The 18,541-nt window shown below is 51.8% G+C and overlaps 1 protein-coding gene across 3 annotated transcripts in view; it reads right to left on the reverse strand.

The window, feature by feature from the left end:
- Positions 1-18,541, reverse strand: part of LOC121277892 (cullin-9) — a 301,897-nt gene that overhangs the window by 243,426 nt on the left and 39,930 nt on the right. For all 3 annotated transcript variants that reach the window (XM_041187673.1, XM_041187674.1, XM_041187672.1), the window contains exon 2: positions 15,317-15,958. In XM_041187673.1, coding sequence (XP_041043607.1) covers positions 15,317-15,947 — 631 coding nt within the window. In that variant the 5' untranslated portion in view covers positions 15,948-15,958. The remainder of the gene's footprint in view (positions 1-15,316; positions 15,959-18,541) is intronic.

Raw genomic sequence — 18,541 nt, forward strand, 5'->3', positions numbered from 1 at the left:
TATGGGTTAGTTGAGTATAGTCAATACTTTACCTATTGCGAACAGCCGAAGGGACATGCTGCAAGATTTTATCTACCAGCCATTGGGACATAAGGCCTACATATCTGGCATCACACCAGCACTGAAATTCATATACCACATTACTCATTTGTGCAGTGGAGAATACCACTCATGCTGCTACTGCATAGTAGTAGTATGAAATGACTCGCTGCACAAATTGCTCAAATTTTTGAGACACCTTACCCTTCGAGTAATTTGAGGTAAACTGGGCAAGTTTCAAGTCCAAAAGTGGGAGAATAGCTTTAATGTGTCCTATTTCTGCATCAAGCTTACAGTGAGCAAATGGCTTGGGCCCAATTTACGAGGTTGCCGAAAAGGCCAATCTTATAGCGCATGGAACTATAGAAATCCAAACGCTTATACTGAGTGAAGGTGGGCTTGCAGTATATAATAATAGAGAACCCACTGGCAGATTTTGTCTCTTCATTCTTCAGCAATATACAAGGTCTTTACTAGTAGTAAGGTATAACCATAAGCTACATAAAACCTTTGTCGTATCCATAAGGCATGAAAAAGATCATAAACTGTTTAAATCTTAACCTTATGTTTTTGCTTATTTAAAAAAGTGGACTTTTTGTTAAAAAGTGGACCAAAAGATAGATGCTATAGGTCACATGATTGACAAGTAGGCTACAACTTCTGGAAATTTCCAACAGCAGTTACAGGACAAAAGCTCAACCTTCATCCCTGTGGAATCTCACACTTGTCATTATCAGGGCACATTACAATCAACAAAACCAGGGGCCAGCAGACGATCTGTCTCCCCAGCCTGGTCCTATAACAAAAAGAAAGCAACCGAAATTCATTATACCTACACTAATAGCCACCATCTAAGGTGAACAATGAATTTTGACCAGAGGCATAGAAACTGCTCATCAGCCTGCAACTGACTCATTAATGGGCAACATCATAGGACCTAAGCTTCTGGCCTTTGGAAAGTTTTAATATTCCATTTCTAGACTTGCAACTCAGTCTGCAGTTTAATCTCCAGCCTGCAAACACCACAGTAGGACTCCAGGTTGACAAACAGCCTACATCAAGTCTAATCCTCCTCGCAGCTGTTTCTCTGGCAGATTCCTGCCATCACCTCAGAGAATCTTTACAGTGCAGGCCATTCGGCCCATTGAGTCTGCATTAGCTCTCTGAAAGAGCATTCTACCTAGTCGCACTCTCAGCAAATAACTGAACAGACCAAGTCTTTGTATACCAACCTCATCTCGCTATGTCACCATCAACTTTAAAAGGATTCTGCAATATACTGCTTCAGTAGCTGAACCCACCTGAACTGTAACTCCTCTGTGAAGGAACCCTCACTAGACTCTTTGACTTTCTGGACTCTGGCAATCATGTGAACTGATATCCATATTTGTGGTTCTTTTTCTTTTATGTTATTCATAGCTGTAAAAACTCTTCTTTCCAATCTTTTTATTGTGTGCTTGTGTGCTACGACCATCGTCCAGATTTGAATGTATGAATCAACAATACTTCTGATTTAACTCTAAAGTGAGTTTGCTGCAAGTCACTTTAAAAACTGACCCCACAAACCAAGGGTTTAGAGGAAACACGCCACAGCCTATAAAACACCTCTGATTATCGATAGACAGTAGAAAAATAAAGGAGTTCAGGTTTGCCTCTCTCCCCTTCAAGGCCCATAATACCTTGAAGTAGTGCATTCAGAAAGTGTGGTGCAGATGAAGAGTTGCACAGTTTTACATCCATTCTAGCTGGAGACAGCCCTAGCTGAGTAGTAGATTCTAGAACTGGCACCAAGAATAATCAGACAATTTCCCATTGATTTATAAACACCAAATGTCACCCCCAGACAATAAAATTAACAATAGTTCAGCCTGGAAGAAAATAAAAAGACAGAAAACAAGCTCAAAATTGGAAAATTAAATCACAATATGCTGAAAAATGAAACATCACAAATACAGAAAGAGCTAAAACTGTCAAACATTTTAAAACTGGAAATCCATTTTATGCATGGGCAGGCAATTAGACCAGATAACTTTGAGGGGTAAAGTTTGATTTTATTACTGTTACTTTATTTACAGCACAAAACCTAGATTACAATTAGAGGAAATTTATATTGCAAAACCTCAATAGCCAAGAAAATTATGACCTGAATCTCTTCAGAAAAGTAAAACGTCGCTTCACTCAACCCATGAAGGGCACCCAGTTTTTAAAAGATTTTTAAATCAGCTGCACAATGACTGCCTAAGAAAAGAAGTTGAGATTCTAGCTCAGTTCAGACAACTGGTTGTTACTTTGTCAAGGCTATCTATCAGTTTTTAAACCAGCAAGCCACATGTCAGAGATACAGAACATGTAATTAACACTAAGCTACTTATTGCATTATGAATAAATTAAGCCACACTGTTGAGAGAAAGAAATGAAGTTATAAAACTCAAGAAAGGGAGAAAGGAAATATTTCTATTAGTGAGACAATGGTGACATACTCTACTTTTATTCTGACATCCTACTGATTTATGGGCAGAACCTTTGGTTTCCCTCGGTTAGTTCACATGCTAGCCATCATAAGCCTAACCCAGGTAGTGGTGAGAGCTTCTGAGGAACTGGAAAAGGTTGTGGAAATCAGTGGCTCCTGAAAGACATGCCTCTTGAAGGGAGGAAAGGAGGGGCTTTTGCTTTGGCTCCTGCCAACACCTACTTCGAATCTCACTGAAGAGTTAAGACAGCAACTGGATACAGCTGTAAAAAGAAAAAAATAAGCAGATTCCAATACCTTACCCAACCAGTGAGGAAATAAAGAGACTTACTTTGATACAGAATGTAGATCAGTTATGTCATCGGACAGTATTAAGTACAGCACTTAAGTATTTCAAGCATTTTGACCAAGCACTTTTTGAAGCAGCTTGTAAGAGTGAGGCATATGACAAAATCGGCAAGGCTTCAGCAAAATATAGAATCAAATTTCTCGATCTGGATAATAGCCGATTAATCTGAGAGCAGAAAATGAAGGAGAGAAAGATAAAGATAAGAGTACTCAAAGCAAAACAGCTGGAAATTTACCACTATACAGGGAAACAAACCATGTAATTGATATGTTTTATGGGTGTGGGGTGAAGGACTTAATTATGATCCGGAAGATCTTTAAAAAACTGAAGAGGGAGAAAACTCAACTTACACAGTGGAGGCCCAAGTTTAGAATGATAGCGTTCTCACATTTAGCAATGGGCAAGCATCCACCACAGGATCTTGTAATTATATTGAAAGAGTAACTTCATAATTTTTTTTAAAAGGCTAGATCACTAAAAGTAACTACTTACTATCAAGAGCTCACCAGTGAAAGCCTGCCTGACCATCCACCATTGCAAATCTCAGGGCTACAGTTAGCAGTGCAAGGTGTTCACACTGGTATCACTAGCATAGTTCTTGGTACAATATTCTAAAGCTATGCAGAACAGTATACATGGGGCTGAAGCAAACTAACCCCACAGAGAAACAATGAGTTAACAATGGCTATCTTTAAATTTTAGATTTTCTGAAATATTGAATTGATATAGGGCAAGCATAAAATCAAAGTTAACAAACAATCACATAATTGTAACAGCGGAAAAGGAGGCCATTGGCCTATCATGTCTGCATCAGTTCTCCAAATGTCCTATTCATCTAGTAACCTTCCCCTGCCTGCTCCCTGTAACCCTGCACATTCTTCCTTTTCAGATAAGTCTAATTCCCATTTTGAATCTGCCTCCACCACGCACTCAGGCAGAGCATTCCAAACCCTAACCATTCAGCGTGTGAAAAAGTTTTTCCACGAGTCACTTTTGCTTATTTGCCAATTATCTTGAATCCATGCCCTCTCGTTCTTGATCCTTCCATCAATAGGAACAGTTTCTCTCTATCTACTCTGTCCTGACCCCTCATAATTTTTATTTTATTCATTCATGTGATGCAAGCATCGCTGGTAAAGCCAGCATTTATTCCTCATCTCTAATTGCCCTTGAGAAGGCGGTTTCTTGTTGGAGTTGGTCATTGCCTGGTACTTCTTCAAATGCTGCAGTCCATGTGGGGTAGGTACACCCACAGTGCTATCAGGGTGGGAGTTCCAGGACTTCAACCCAGTGATAGCGAAGGAACGGAGATATTTCCAAGTCAGGGTGGTGTGTGACTTGGAGGGGCACTTGCAGGTGATGAAGTTCCCATGTGTCTGCTGCCCTCGTCCTTCTAGGTGGTAGAGATTGCAGGTTTGGAAGGTGTTGTCAAAGCAGCCTTGGTGAGTTCCTGCAGTGCATCTTGTAGATGGTACACATGGCTGGCTGCTACTGTGTGTCGGTGGAGGAGGGAGTGAATGTGAAGGCTGTGGATGGGATTCCAATCAAGTGGGCTACTTTATCGTGGATCGCATCAAGCTCCTTAAGTGTTGTGGGAGCTGCACTCATCCAGGCAAGTGGGGAGTATTCCATCACACTCCTGACTTGTGCCTTGTAGATGGTGGACAGGCTTTGGGGAGAAAGGTGGTGAGTTACTTGCCACAGAATTCCCAGCCTCTGACCTGCTCTTGTAGCCGCAATATTTACTTTTAATTAATTTTTTTTATTCATTCACAAGATGTGGGCTTCGCTGGCCGGGCCAGCATCTATTGCCCATCCTTAATTGCCCTGAAGGAGGCGGCGGTGAGCTGCCTTCTTGAACTGCTGCAGTCCATGTGGTGTAGGGACACCCACAGCACTGTTAGGAAGGGAGTTCCAGGATTTGGACCCAGCAACATTGAAGGAACGGAAATATATTTCCAAGTCAGGATGGTGAGTTACTTGGAGGGGAACTTCCAAGTAGTGGTGTTCCCATCTATCTGCTGCCCTTCTCCTTCTAGATGGTAGTGGGCATGGGTTTGGATGGTGCTGTCTAAGGAGCCCTGGTGAATTCCTGCAGTGCATCTTGTAGACGGTGTACACTGCAGCTACTGTGCCCTGGTGGTGGAGGGAGTGACTGTTTGTGGATGTAGTGCCAATCAAGCGGACTGCTTTGTCCTGGACATTGTCAAGCTTCTTGTGTGTTGTAGAAGCTGTACTCATCCAGGCAAGAGGAGAGTATTGCATCACACTCCTGACTTGTGCCTTGTAAATGGTGGACAGGCTTTGGGGATTTAGGAGGTGAGTAACACATCACAGGGTTACTAGGCTCTGACCTGCTCTTACAAACACAGTATTTATATTGCTAGTCCAGTTCAGTTTCTGGTCAATGGTAACCCCCAGGGAGTTGATAGTGGGGGACTCAATGATAAGAGTTTGGAGACGGTCACTGACTGGCACAGTGCGTGCCGAGAGGGGAGGGGAGGGGAGGGGAGGGCGGGCCGAGGGGGAGGGGAGGGGAGGGCGGGCCGAGGGGGAGGGGAGGGCGGTCCGAGGGGGAGTGGAGGGGAGGGCGGGCCGAGGGGGAGTGGAGGGGAGGGCGGGCCGAGGGGGAGTGGAGGGGAGGGCGGGCCGACGGGGAGTGGAGGGGAGGGCGGGCCGAGGGGGAGTGGAAGGGAGGGCGGGCCGAGGGGGAGTGGAAGGGAGGGGAGGGCGGGCCGAGGGGGAGGGGAAGGGAGGGGAGGGCGGGCCGAGGGGGAGGGGAAGGGAGGGGAGGGCGGGCCGAGGGGGAGGGGAGGGGAGGGGAGGGCGGGCCGAGGGGGAGGGGAGGGGAGGGGAGGGCGGGCCGAGGGGGAGGGGAGGGGAGGGGAGGGCGGGCCGAGGGGGAGGGGAGGGGAGGGGAGGGCGGGCCGAGGGGGAGGGGAGGGGAGGGGAGGGCGGGCCGAGGGGGAGGGGAGGGGAGGGGAGGGCGGGCCGAGGGGGAGGGGAGGGGAGGGGAGGGCGGGCCGAGGGGGAGGGGAGGGGAGGGGAGGGCGGGCCGAGGGGGAGGGGAGGGGAGGGGAGGGCGGGCCGAGGGGGAGGGGAGGGGAGGGGAGGGCGGGCCGAGGGGGAGGGGAGGGGAGGGGAGGGCGGGCCGAGGGGGAGGGGAGGGGAGGGGAGGGCGGGCCGAGGGGGAGGGGAGGGGAGGGGAGGGCGGGCCGAGGGGGAGGGGGAGGGGAGGGCGGGCCAAGGGGGAGGGGAGGGGAGGGCGGGCCGAGGGGGAGGGGAGGGGAGGGCGGGCCAAGGGGGAGGGGAAGGCGGGCCGAGGGGGAGGGGAGGGCGGGCCGAGGGGGAGGGGAGGGGAGGGCGGGCCGAGGGGGAGGGGAGGGGAGGGCGGGCCGAGGGGGAGGGGAGGGGAGGGCGGGCCGAGGGGGAGGGGAGGGGAGGGCGGGCCGAGGGGGAGGGGAGGGGAGGGCGGGCCGAGGGGGAGGGGAGGGGAGGGCGGGCCGAGGGGGAGGGGAGGGGAGGGCGGGCCGAGGGGGAGGGGAGGGGAGGGCGGGCCGAGGGGGAGGGGAGGGGAGGGCGGGCCGAGGGGGAGGGGAGGGCGGGCCGAGGGGGAGGGGAGGGGAGGGCGGGCCGAGGGGGAGGGGAGGGGAGGGCGGGCCGAGGGGGAGGGGAGGGGAGGGCGGGCCGAGGGGGAGGGGAGGGGAGGGCGGGCGAGGGGGAGGGGAGGGGAGGGCGGGCCGAGGGGGAGGGGAGGGGAGGGCGGGCGAGGGGGAGGGGAGGGGAGGGCGGGCCGAGGGGGAGGGGAGGGGAGGGCGGGCCGAGGGGGAGGGGAGGGGAGGGCGGGCCGAGGGGGAGGGGAGGGAGGGGAGGGCGGGCCGAGGGGGAGGGGAGGGGAGGGGAGGGCCGAGAGGGAGGGGAGGGGAGGGCGGGCCGAGGGGGAGGGGAGGGGAGGGCGGGCCGAGGGGGAGGGGAGGGGAGGGGAGGGCGGGCCGAGAGGGATGGGAGGGGAGGGGAGGGCGGGCCGAGGGGGAGGGGAGGGGAGGGGAGGGCGGGCCGAGGGGGAGGGGAGGGGAGGGGAGGGCGGGCCGAGGGGGAGGGGAGGGGAGGGGAGGGCGGGCCAAGGGGGAGGGGAGGGGAGGGCGGGCCGAGGGGGAGGGGAGGGGAGGGCGGGCCGAGGGGGAGGGGAGGGGAGGGCGGGCCGAGGGGGAGGGGAGGGGAGGGCGGGCCGAGGGGGAGGGGAGGGGAGGGCGGGCCGAGGGGGAGGGGAGGGGAGGGCGGGCCGAGGGGGAGGGGAGGAGGGCGGGCCGAGGGGGAGGGGAGGGGAGGGCGGGCCGAGGGGGAGGGGAGGGGAGGGCGGGCCGAGGGGGAGGGGAGGGGAGGGCGGGCCGAGGGGGAGGGGAGGGCGGGCCGAGGGGGAGGGGAGGGGAGGGCGGGCCGAGGGGGAGGGGAGGGGAGGGCGGGCCGAGGGGGAGGGGAGGGGAGGGCGGGCCGAGGGGGAGGGGAGGGGAGGGCGGGCCGAGGGGGAGGGGAGGGGAGGGCGGGCCGAGGGGGAGGGGAGGGGAGGGCGGGCCGAGGGGGAGGGGAGGGGAGGGCGGGCCGAGGGGAGGGGAGGGGAGGGGAGGGCGGGCCGAGGGGGAGGGGAGGGGAGGGGAGGGCCGAGAGGGAGGGGAGGGGAGGGCGGGCCGAGGGGGAGGGGAGGGGAGGGGAGGGCGGGCCGAGAGGGATGGGAGGGGAGGGGAGGGCGGGCCGAGGGGGAGGGGAGGGGACGGGAGGGCGGGCCGAGGGGGAGGGGAGGGGAGGGCGGGCCGAGGGGGAGGGGAGGGGAGGGCGGGCCGAGGGGGAGGGGAGGGGAGGGCGGGCCGAGGGGGAGTGGAGGGGAGGGCGGGCCGAGGGGGAGGGGAGGGGAGGGCGGGCCGAGGGGGAGGGGAGGGGAGGGGAGGGCGGGCCGAGAGGGAGGGGAGGGGAGGGGAGGGCGGGCCGAGGGGGAGGGGAGGGGAGGGCGGGCCGAGAGGGAGGGGAGGGGAGGGCGGGCCGAGGGGGAGGGGAGGGGAGGGCGGGCCGAGGGGGAGGGGAGGGGAGGGCGGGCCGAGGGGGAGGGGAGGGGAGGGCGGGCCGAGGGGGAGGGGAGGGGAGGGCGGGCCGAGGGGGAGGGGAGGGGAGGGCGGGCCGAGGGGGAGGGGAGGGGAGGGCGGGCCGAGGGGGAGGGGAGGGGAGGGCGGGCCGAGGGGGAGGGGAGGGGAGGGCGGGCCGAGGGGGAGGGGAGGGGAGGGCGGGCCGAGGGGGAGGGGAGGGGAGGGCGGGCCGAGGGGGAAGGGAGGGGAAGGGAGGGGAGGGGAGGGTGGGCCGAGGGGGAGGGGAGGGGAGGGCGTCCGAGAGGGAGGGGAGGGGAGGGCGTGCCGAGAGGGAGGGGAGGGGAGGGCGTGCCGAGAGGGAGGGGAGGGGAGGGCGGGCCCAGAGGGAGGGGAGGGGAGGGCGTCCGAGAGGGAGGGGAGGAGAGGGCGGGCCGAGGGGGAGGGGAGGGGAGGGCGTCCGAGAGGGAGGGGAGGGGAGGGCGGGCCGAGAGGGAGGGGAGGGGAGGGCGGGCCAAGAGGGAGGGGAGGGGAGGGCCAAGAGGGAGGGGAGGGGAGGGGAGGGCGGGCCGAGAGGGAGGGGAGGGGAGGGCGGGCCGAGAGGGAGGGGAGGGGAGGGCGGGCCGAGAGGGAGGGGAGGGGAGGGCGGGCCGAGAGGGAGGGGAGGGGAGGGCGGGCCGAGAGGGAGGGGAGGGGAGGGCGGGCCGAGAGGGAGGGGAGGGGAGGGCGGGCCGAGAGGGAGGGGAGGGGAGGGCGGGCCGAGAGGGAGGGGAGGGGAGGGCGGGCCGAGAGGGAGGGGAGGGGAGGGCGGGCCGAGAGGGAGGGGAGGGGAGGGCGGGCCGAGAGGGAGGGGAGGGGAGGGCGGGCCGAGAGGGAGGGGAGGGGAGGGCGGGCCGAGAGGGAGGGGAGGGGAGGGCGGGCCGAGAGGGAGGGGAGGGGAGGGCGGGCCGAGAGGGAGGGGAGGGGAGGGCGGGCCGAGAGGGAGGGGAGGGGAGGGCGGGCCGAGAGGGAGGGGAGGGGAGGGCGGGCCGAGAGGGAGGGGAGGGGAGGGCGGGCCGAGGGGGAGGGGAGGGCGGGCCGAGGGGGAGGGGAGGGCGGGCCGAGAGGGAGGGGAGGGGAGGGCGGGCCGAGAGGGAGGGGAGGGGAGGGCGGGCCGAGAGGGAGGGGAGGGGAGGGCGGGCCGAGAGGGAGGGGAGGGGAGGGCGGGCCGAGGGGGAGGGGAGGGGAGGGGAGGGCGGGCCGAGAGGGAGGGGAGGGGAGGGAGGGCGGGCCGAGAGGGAGGGGAGGGGAGGGCGGGCCGAGAGGGAGGGGAGGGGAGGGCGGGCCGAGAGGGAGGGGAGGGGAGGGCGGGCCGAGAGGGAGGGGAGGGGAGGGCGGGCCGAGAGGGAGGGGAGGGGAGGGCGGGCCGAGAGGGAGGGGAGGGGAGGGCGGGCCGAGAGGGAGGGGAGGGGAGGGCGGGCCGAGAGGGAGGGGAGGGGAGGGCGGGCCGAGAGGGAGGGGAGGGGAGGGCGGGCCGAGAGGGAGGGGAGGGGAGGGCGGGCCGAGAGGGAGGGGAGGGGAGGGCGGGCCGAGAGGGAGGGGAGGGGAGGGCGGGCCGAGAGGGAGGGGAGGGGAGGGCGGGCCGAGAGGGAGGGGAGGGGAGGGCGGGCCGAGAGGGAGGGGAGGGGAGGGCGGGCCGAGAGGGAGGGGAGGGGAGGGCGGGCCGAGAGGGAGGGGAGGGGAGGGCGGGCCGAGAGGGAGGGGAGGGGAGGGCGGGCCGAGAGGGAGGGGAGGGAGGGGCGGGCCGAGAGGGAGGGGAGGGAGGGCGGGCCGAGAGGGAGGGGAGGGCAGGGCGGGCCGAGAGGGAGGGGAGGGCAGGGCGGGCCGAGGGGGAGGGGAGGGGAGAGCGGGCTGAGGGGGAGGGGAGGGGAGGGCGGGCCGAGGGGTAGAGGTAGCGAGAGGGAGGGATGGTTCGGGGGGAAGGTGGGTTGAGGGGATAGCGGGCAGGTGGGCAAAAGGCTGATGGCGGAAGAACAAGAGGCTGAGTGATCTATTCCAGAGCACGGATCTGGTGGTTAATGGTGTCTGTCAGGCAGTTACTTGCCGAATTGGGGTGACACTCAATCCTGACCCATGGGCAGGTACAGATTCCAGCGCGACTCCCTGGATCATAATCATAAATTAGGAAGTTGACTTGTTGGTGTCATGAGTTTTATCAAACCTGAATACCAGGCTCTGGAATAATCAGGATTTCGAACTAAATCTGGTCGTACAGGATTGCATTCCATGGAACTTAACGCTGCTGCGAAAGCCCATTATTTTCACTGCTCTCGGATTGTATCAGTTGCAATTCTAACTTGACCTTATTTTAAAAGTTGTCTTGAAGATTTATGCAAGGATTTCCCTGATGTAGTTAAAGCATCAACTTGTAGTGCCAACTGATGCAAAACAGGATGTTCACGGTGAAATGCTGGGTCTCTGAGCTTGTTATGAATACCAAATATACCTGTGTAAAGCTACATCTCAGGTTCAAAAAAGATGTTAAGTCCAGCAACTACAGGCCAGTCAGTTTAACCTCTGGGAAGCTTCTAGAAACGATAATTCAGGGCAAAATTAATAGTCATTGGGCAAATGCATTTAATTAAGGAAAGCCAGCACAGATTTGTTAAACATAAATTGTGTTTAACTAATTTACTGGAGTTTGTTGAAGAGGTAAGAGAGAGAGGGGATGAGGGAAATGTTGCTGATGTGGTGTATATGGACTACCAAAAGATGTTCGATACAGTGTCGCACAACAGACCTGAGAGTCAAATTAGAGCTCATAGACTAAAAGCGGCAGTAGCAAAATGGATAAAGATTTGGTTCAGTGACAGGAAACAGTCGTAGTTAACAGCTGTTTTTCAGACTGGAGGAAGGTTTGTACTCGAGTTCCCCGGGGTCAGTCTTAGGACCCCTACTGTTTCTGATATCTATTAAGAACATACGAATTAGGAGCAGGCCAATCACCCCTCCAGTCTACTCCACCATTCAAAAAGATCATGGCTGATCTAATCTTAACCTCAACTTCACTTGCCTGCCCTACCCCCGATAACCTTTCACCCCTTATCAAGAATCCATCTACTTCTGCCTTAAAGATATTCAAAGGCTCTGTCTCAACCACCTTTTGAGGAAGAGAATTCCAAAGACTCTCAATCCTCAGAAAAACCTTTATCCCTAGAACCATAGAAAGGTTATGGTGCTGAAAAAGGCCATTCAGCCCATCATGTCTGTGCCAGATAAAAAGAGAAAAAAAAACTAGCCACTCATTTTAATCCCACTTTCCAGGCTGCTTAATCCGTAGCCCTGCAGGTTACAGCACTTCAGATGCAGATCCTGGTACCTTTTAAATGAATTGAGCATTTCAGCCTCAACCACCAACTTTAACAGTGAAATCCAGGTGCTCATCACCCTCTTGGTATAAAAGCTTTTCCTCATGTCCCCTCTAATCCTTCTATCAATCACCTTAAAGCTATGCCCCTGGTAACTACCCCTCAGCTAGGGGAAACAGGTCTTTCCTGTCGACCCTATCATAATTTTGTACACTTCAATTAGGTCACTCTTTAGCCTCCTCTGTTTTAAGGAGAACAACCCCAGCCTATCCAATCCCTCCTCACAGTTACAATTTTCAAGCCCTGGTAACATTCTTGTAAATTTCTTCTGCACTCTCAATTATGTCCTTCCTGTAATGTGGTGACCAGAATTGTACACAAAATTCCAGCTGTAGCCTAAACAGTATAAAAAGAAAAAGATTAGTGAAGACAAATGTTGGTCCCTTACAGTCTGAAACGGGAGAATTTATAATAGAAAACAAGGACATAGCAATTGAACAACGGCTACAGTTCTGTCTTCACAGAGGAAGACACATAACTTCCTAGAAATATGAGGGAACCAAGCATCCAGTGAGGAGGAGAAATTGAAGGCAATTAGTATTACTAAACAATAGTGCTGGAGAAATTAGTGGAAGTGAAAGCCACTTAATCTGCATCCCGGGTACTAAAGGTGGTGGCCATGGAAATAGTGGACGCGTTGACTGTCCCAATCTCTGCCATCCTGCAGCCATGTCTCTGTAATGGCTATTAAATTGTACTTAGTAATCTCTATTTGCACTATCATTTTATCTGTTTTGTTTCGAATGCTATGTACATTCAGACAGAGAGCCTTTGGTTTTATCATTTTATTATTTCTGTAACCTCTAGCCTTATCTGTTAATTTACTTTTAGATTTGTACTCTCTGTCCCTTCCTGTCACGGTCTGTTTATCATTTCCCATATTAATACCTTCCTCTCTTCCCTTGTCTCTACTCTGATATACCACATTTGATCCCTTGCCCCCACTATTTAGTTTAAAATGCTCTCTACTCCCCTCATTATGCAGTTCGCAAGTATGCTGGTCCCAGCATGGTTCAGGTGTAGACCGCTCCAATGGTACCAATCCCATTTTCCCCAGTACTGTGCCAGTGCTCCACAAACCGGAGCCCACTTCTCCCACACCAGTCTTTGAGCTATGCGTTCATCTCTAATTTTATGTACCCTATGTCAATTTTCATCCAAATAAGTTGAAAGAACCTCAAACCTATTGAATAATTGCAGAGGCTAACACTCCTGCCCTCTGGGTCTCCTTACCTGCCTCACTTGCAGTCACACCCTCCTGTCCCCGACGAAATCAGAAGACCCTATCCTAAGTCGTATGACTGCCTCCTGGTACAAAGCATCCAGATAATTTTCCCCCTCCCTGATGTGTCGCAGATCCTGCACTTAACAACTTAGACCTTGGTGAAAATTTGCAGACGATACAAATCTTGGAAGTATTGTGAACTGTGTAGAACTTCAAAAGGACATATAGACAGTTTGGTGGAATGGGTACAAATGGCAGATGTAATTTGATGCAAAGGATTATGAAGTGATTCGTTTTGGAAGAAAGAACATGGAATGACAGTATTAAATAAAGAGTACAATTCTAAAGGGGTCGCAGAGGCAGAGGGACCTGGGTTTATATGTACATAAATCATTGAAGGTGGTTGCGACAAGCTGAGAGTGCAGTTAATAAAGCATACAGTGTTATAGGCTTTATCAATAGGGGCATAGGGTACAAGAGCAAGGAGGTTATGTTAAGCTTATATACGACACTGGTTCAGCCTCAACTGGAATACTGCATCCAGTTCTGGGCATCATACTTTAGGAAGGATGTTAAGGCGTTGGCAAGAGGGTGCAGAAAAGATTCAAGAGAATAGTTCCAGGGATGACGAACTTCAGTTATATAGATATGATTGGAGAAGTTGGGACTGTTTTCCTTGGAGAAAAGAAGGCTGAGAGGAGATTTGATAGAGGTATTCAAAATCGTGAACGGTCAGGGCAGATTAGCTAAGGAGAAACTGTTTCCACTGATGGGAGGATCAAGAACCAAAGGACATAGTGGCATAGTGACGAGTTTCTCCAGCATTTTCTGTTTTTATTTCAGACTTCCAGCACCAGCAGTATTTTGCTTTTACCTTAACGTTTAATTCACTGTCACTTCTCTTCCAGGAATGTCTAACTTGAAGTAGTACTGCTCTTCTCTTCGACAGGATTTCCATTTGTCTCTTTCACCCAGTTCACCTTCATTGCTTTCCATTTTCCTCCTGGTACTTGACAAGGTGTTTACCACTATCCGCACCTTTTTTAGTCTTCACCACTAACAATAACACTCCCTTTGTCTTGTGTCCATGCCATCTTTGTCAATCTCTCCTTAGTCCCCTCCTATCGCTGACCTTCTATCCTGCTTTACCTGATCCACCCCCTTAAACAGTATAAATTCCATCATATCTTCTCCTCTTTAGCTCTGACAAAGAGTCATATGGACTCGAAATGTTAACTCTGTTTCTCTCTTCACAGAAGCTGTCAGACCTGCTCAGTTTTTCCAGCATTTTCTGTTTTTATTATTATAGTGGAGATAAATGGGTCTTTTTCAGATTGGTAAACTGTGGGTAATGGAGTGCCACAGGGTCAGTGCTGAGCCCTCAGCCATTTACAATCCGTATCAATGACTTGGACGATGGGACTGAATGTATGGTAGCCTAATTTGCCAATCACACCAAGAGGGGTAGGAAAGTAAGTTGTCAAGAGTAGGTAAAGAGTTTACAAAGGAACATAGACAGGTTAAGTGAGTGGGCAAAAATTTGGCAGATGGTGTTTAATGTGGGAAAATCTGAACTTGCCCACTTTGGCAGGAAAAAGAGAGAGAGATTGCAGAACTCGGTGTTACAGAGGGATCTGGGTGCCCTGGTACATGAATCACAAAAGATTAGTATCCACGTACAGCAAGTGATTAGGAAGGAAAATGGAAAGCTGGCATTTATTGCAAAAGAATGGAATATGAAAGTAGGGAAGTTTTACTGCAACGGTACAGGGCCGCATCTGGAGTAATGTGCACAATTTTGGGCTCCTCTTTGAGAAAGGATATACATGCATTAGAAGCAGTTCAGAGAAGGCTCAATGGATTCATTGCTGAGATGAAGGGGTTGTTTTAGGAGGAAAGGTTGAACAGGTTGGCGTTTAGAAGAATGAGAGGCGATCTTATTGAAACATAACATCTAATATCCTGAGGAGAATTGTCAGGGTGGATGCTGGGAGCATGTTTCCTCTTAGTGGGGAATCTAGAACTAGGGGACAGTTTTAAAATAAGAGGTCTCCCTTCTAAAATGGAAATGAGGAGAAATTCTCTCAGAGAGTCGTTCTTCTGCGGAATTTTCTCCTGAAAGCAGTGGAGACTGGGTCAGTAAAGGCTGACTTAGATACACGAGGGAATCAAGGGTTATGGAGAGGGCAGAAAGGAAGATAGAGTTGAGACCACAACCAGAACAGACATGATTTTTTCGCATGGCAGAGCAGGCCCAAGGGGCCGAATGGCCAGCTTCTGCTCCTATTTTCCTTTTTACACTGCAACATACCTCATACAGTTATCTATCCAACTCGGTAGGCTGTTTACTCTTTTATGTCAATACAGGCTGATGTCAAAATATTTACGCACAGAAAAAAAACAATATCCTTAACCAGGACACTCAGAGTGAGAACAACAACTTTTGTGGGAGTTTTTCAAAGCTTTAAAAAGCCACCACATTGCGATACAGAATTCCTATCAGCACTTATCTGCTCCAATCTGACAGAAAAGTAAAGTGCTGATACATCTATCCTTGTTAGAGTTCTGTCTGAGTGCACTCTTTGTGTTAAGACATTAAAAAAAATCAAAAAATGTTTCTCTTCAAGTTCAGTACATTGTCAGTTTCATGGTGAAGTACTGATCCTGTAATCAAAGTGTTAAGGCAAACCGTTCCCAAAGGAATTATTATCCACACAGCACTGGAAACCTCTCATAAAACTAAAAACATCCTACCTGCATCATGTGAAGCGAGAGCCCGGAGCATCTTCCCAGCACTCCTGCGCGTCTGCGTTTCCTTGTTACAGAGTAATTGCATAAGTACATCCAAAGCTCCCGTCTCCTTGAACACTCCCACCAGTGAACCAATACTAGCATAAGCGCTCAGAACGTGGATTGTATGCGAAATATTCAAGGATGAATCTGGTCCAGATTTACGAGACATTTGTCGCCTTGCTCTTTGTACCAAATGCTTTACGTCCTCCTTCATATCAAGTAACTCTACATCGTCAAAGGTCACATCAGAGTCGGCACTCACTGGGCAACATCTGGCACTTGGCTCCTGTTCCTCTTTCACTCTCTGACCTTCTGGTTTCCGTTTCCCAAGGAGCGTAGGGCAGTTGGCATATACATCTTCAGCTGACATCCACATCAAAATATTGTCCACTTTGCTGTCACTAGATGAACTGTTTGCTCCATTGCTGCTGCTGCCTCCACCTCCACTGTCATCTACAGTCAGCACATTCCAGCGAATAAGGTACTCTGTAAGACCATCATGTGAGCGGCGTTGTCGAATCAGCTCTTCTGGATAAGCCTGCATTTTGGGTCCCAGCTGAACCAGAAGGTTTTTGCTGCGCCGTTCACCCATTCTGTTAGTACCTAAACAGGAAGTGACAATTACATTTACAGCAAAGCATTTCCTATACTTATGTGAATTCAATTACACAGGCACTACTTGTTACAAGTAAATACATCAGCTATTTCAGGCAGGTATCTTCAGATTTTCCGCTCCTCTAGCGCATTTCATTGTTCTGCACATGCTGGATAAAAAGGCAATAATAATCTATCTTCTACCACCTTCCCTTTTACACTGTCCATTTCAGAGGATTGGAATCCATAAAGCTCAGAAAAAAAAACTATTACTACCTTCCATTTCCTGTTCCTGCATTGCCAGTTGCAATTAGATTCAAACAAGATGGAAAGACTGACAAGTTCCCAATTTGTGGAAAAAAAAGGTTTTTTAATTGAAAGTAATTTCCAGTGGTTAAAATTTCAGTGACATCCTGTCTCATGATTTCCCATCTACTTCTAAAAGCAGACAAATCCTACTAACACCAGCACTCCTACGTGGTGGGGACAGTACATGCTACGTTTTCTTCAAAATGGCTCAATGAATAATGTTGTAGTGAATCATGTATTAACACAGCAAGATTAAAAGCATCCCATGTTTGATCTATGTTCCTTACTGAGTCAGCTAATTCCAGACTGTGCACTGGTTGGACATTACAACTGGCCTCAGCATTCAACTGCTGGGGAGGGAGAGAAAGTGAGAAAGATGTAAAAATACAAATGAGCCAGCATTCCCACTCCTGACTGCTATCCAATCACCTATCCAAATGCACATTATTGTGCTCAGCTGTATCACTTTCCTCTCCTAATTGCTGAATAACTAAAACTGTCCAGATGCAAAGGATGGTCACCAAGGGCGCTTGGAAATGCAGCCTTACAATGAGTCAATTTTCAAAAGAAAGAGAAATTGAACAAAACAAGAGCACAGCCAACAATTAAAAAGCTGCACTGTAGGACAGGGCATACAGGGAGAAATAAATGGGATGTGTAAGAAAGGTACCACGATAATCATACTTTTGAATGGGAAAATCAGTTTGGCAAAGGTAACCTGGAAAATGAGCTCATCGTGTTTTCGGCACCATCTCTTACAGCAGTATGTTCTAGAGCCAACCAGGGAGCAGGCTATCATAGACCTGGTAACATGCAATGAGATAGGATTAATCAATAACCTCATGGTAAAGAAGCCTCCAGGTGACAGCAATCACAACATGATAGAATTTCATGTTCAGTTTGAAATGGAGAAGTGCGGGTCAGTGATGACTATTTTAAACCTAAATGAAGGTAACTATGACAGGTGAACTGGGAAACTGGTTAAAAGGTCGCACAGTAGAGTTGCAGTGGCAGACTTTTAAGGAGGTATTTAATAAAGCTCAGAAAAGATTTATCCCAGTGAGAAAGACAGGCTCCTTGAGAAGGATGCACATCCGTGGCTAAATAAGGGAGTTAAGGGTAGTAAGAAATTGAAAGAAACACTGTTCAAATCTGCAAAGATCAATGGTAGGTCAAGTGGATTAGACAGGTTCTAAGAACCAACAAAGAATGACTAAATCACAATGAAGAGGGAGAAAGCAAGATACGAGAGAAAGCTAACCAATAACATTAAAACAAATAATAAAAGTTTCTACAAGTATTTGAATATGAAGAGTAACTAAAGCTAGTGTTGATCCTCTAGAGAGTGAGTCTGGGGGATTGATAATGGAAAACAAAGAAATGGCAGAGGTGTTAAACAGGTATTTTGTGTCTGTCTTCATGAAGAGGACTTAGAAAACGTCCAAAGATTCTTGAAAATCAAGAAGTGTTAGGGAGGGATGAACATAATACAATCACCAGGGAAAGGGTGCTCGGAAATCTATTCGATCAAAAGGCTGACAAGTCTCCAGGACCAAATGGCCTGCATCCTAGGGTCTTAAAAGAAGTTGGGGCACAGATAGCAGATGCATTCATTAAAATCTTCCAAAATTCCTTAGATTCTAGAAAGGTTTCAGCGGATTGGAAAATAGCTTATGCAAGAAAGGAGGGAGGCAGAAAGCAGGAGACTATAGCCAGTTAGCCTAACATCTGTCATCAGGAAAGCGCTAGAATCCATTATAATTGTTGAAAAAATGAGACATGTCTAATCTTTTCATCTTGCACTCATCAGGACACTCGAAGAATAACAATATAAAGGGGAAAACAACAATTTATACTGTATGTGAAGAGGGTGCTGATTGGTTGACAAGTGGCTTTGCCATAGAGAATGCACAACTGATGGTGACTGACAGTTAACTGCCAAGCATTGTTTGAAATTTAGACCAGACAGCTTGACCCTGATTGATCAAGGCATTGCCCTGAGGAATGAGTCAGCGAATGGCTGTCACTTATTTCGTTCAGCTGACACGAGCGCAATGTGTGTACATGTTCTGTCTGCAAAGATCAGGGCCCTGTGTACTAAGATATGTAGTACACACAAATATGCCACATTGCGAGCCCGACTCACAATCTTAAATTGGTTGTCAGTGCAATTCTTAGCACATTGGACAACATTTGCTAAATAATCCTCAGTCGCGGAATCACATCTAATGTTGGACACTGTGTTTTGAGTTTTGCAAGCACGGGCTGGTTGGGTACAGTCTG

The sequence above is a fragment of the Carcharodon carcharias genome, chromosome 5, assembly GCF_017639515.1.
Source record: "Carcharodon carcharias isolate sCarCar2 chromosome 5, sCarCar2.pri, whole genome shotgun sequence".
NCBI classification, from domain to species: Eukaryota; Metazoa; Chordata; class Chondrichthyes; order Lamniformes; family Lamnidae; genus Carcharodon; species Carcharodon carcharias.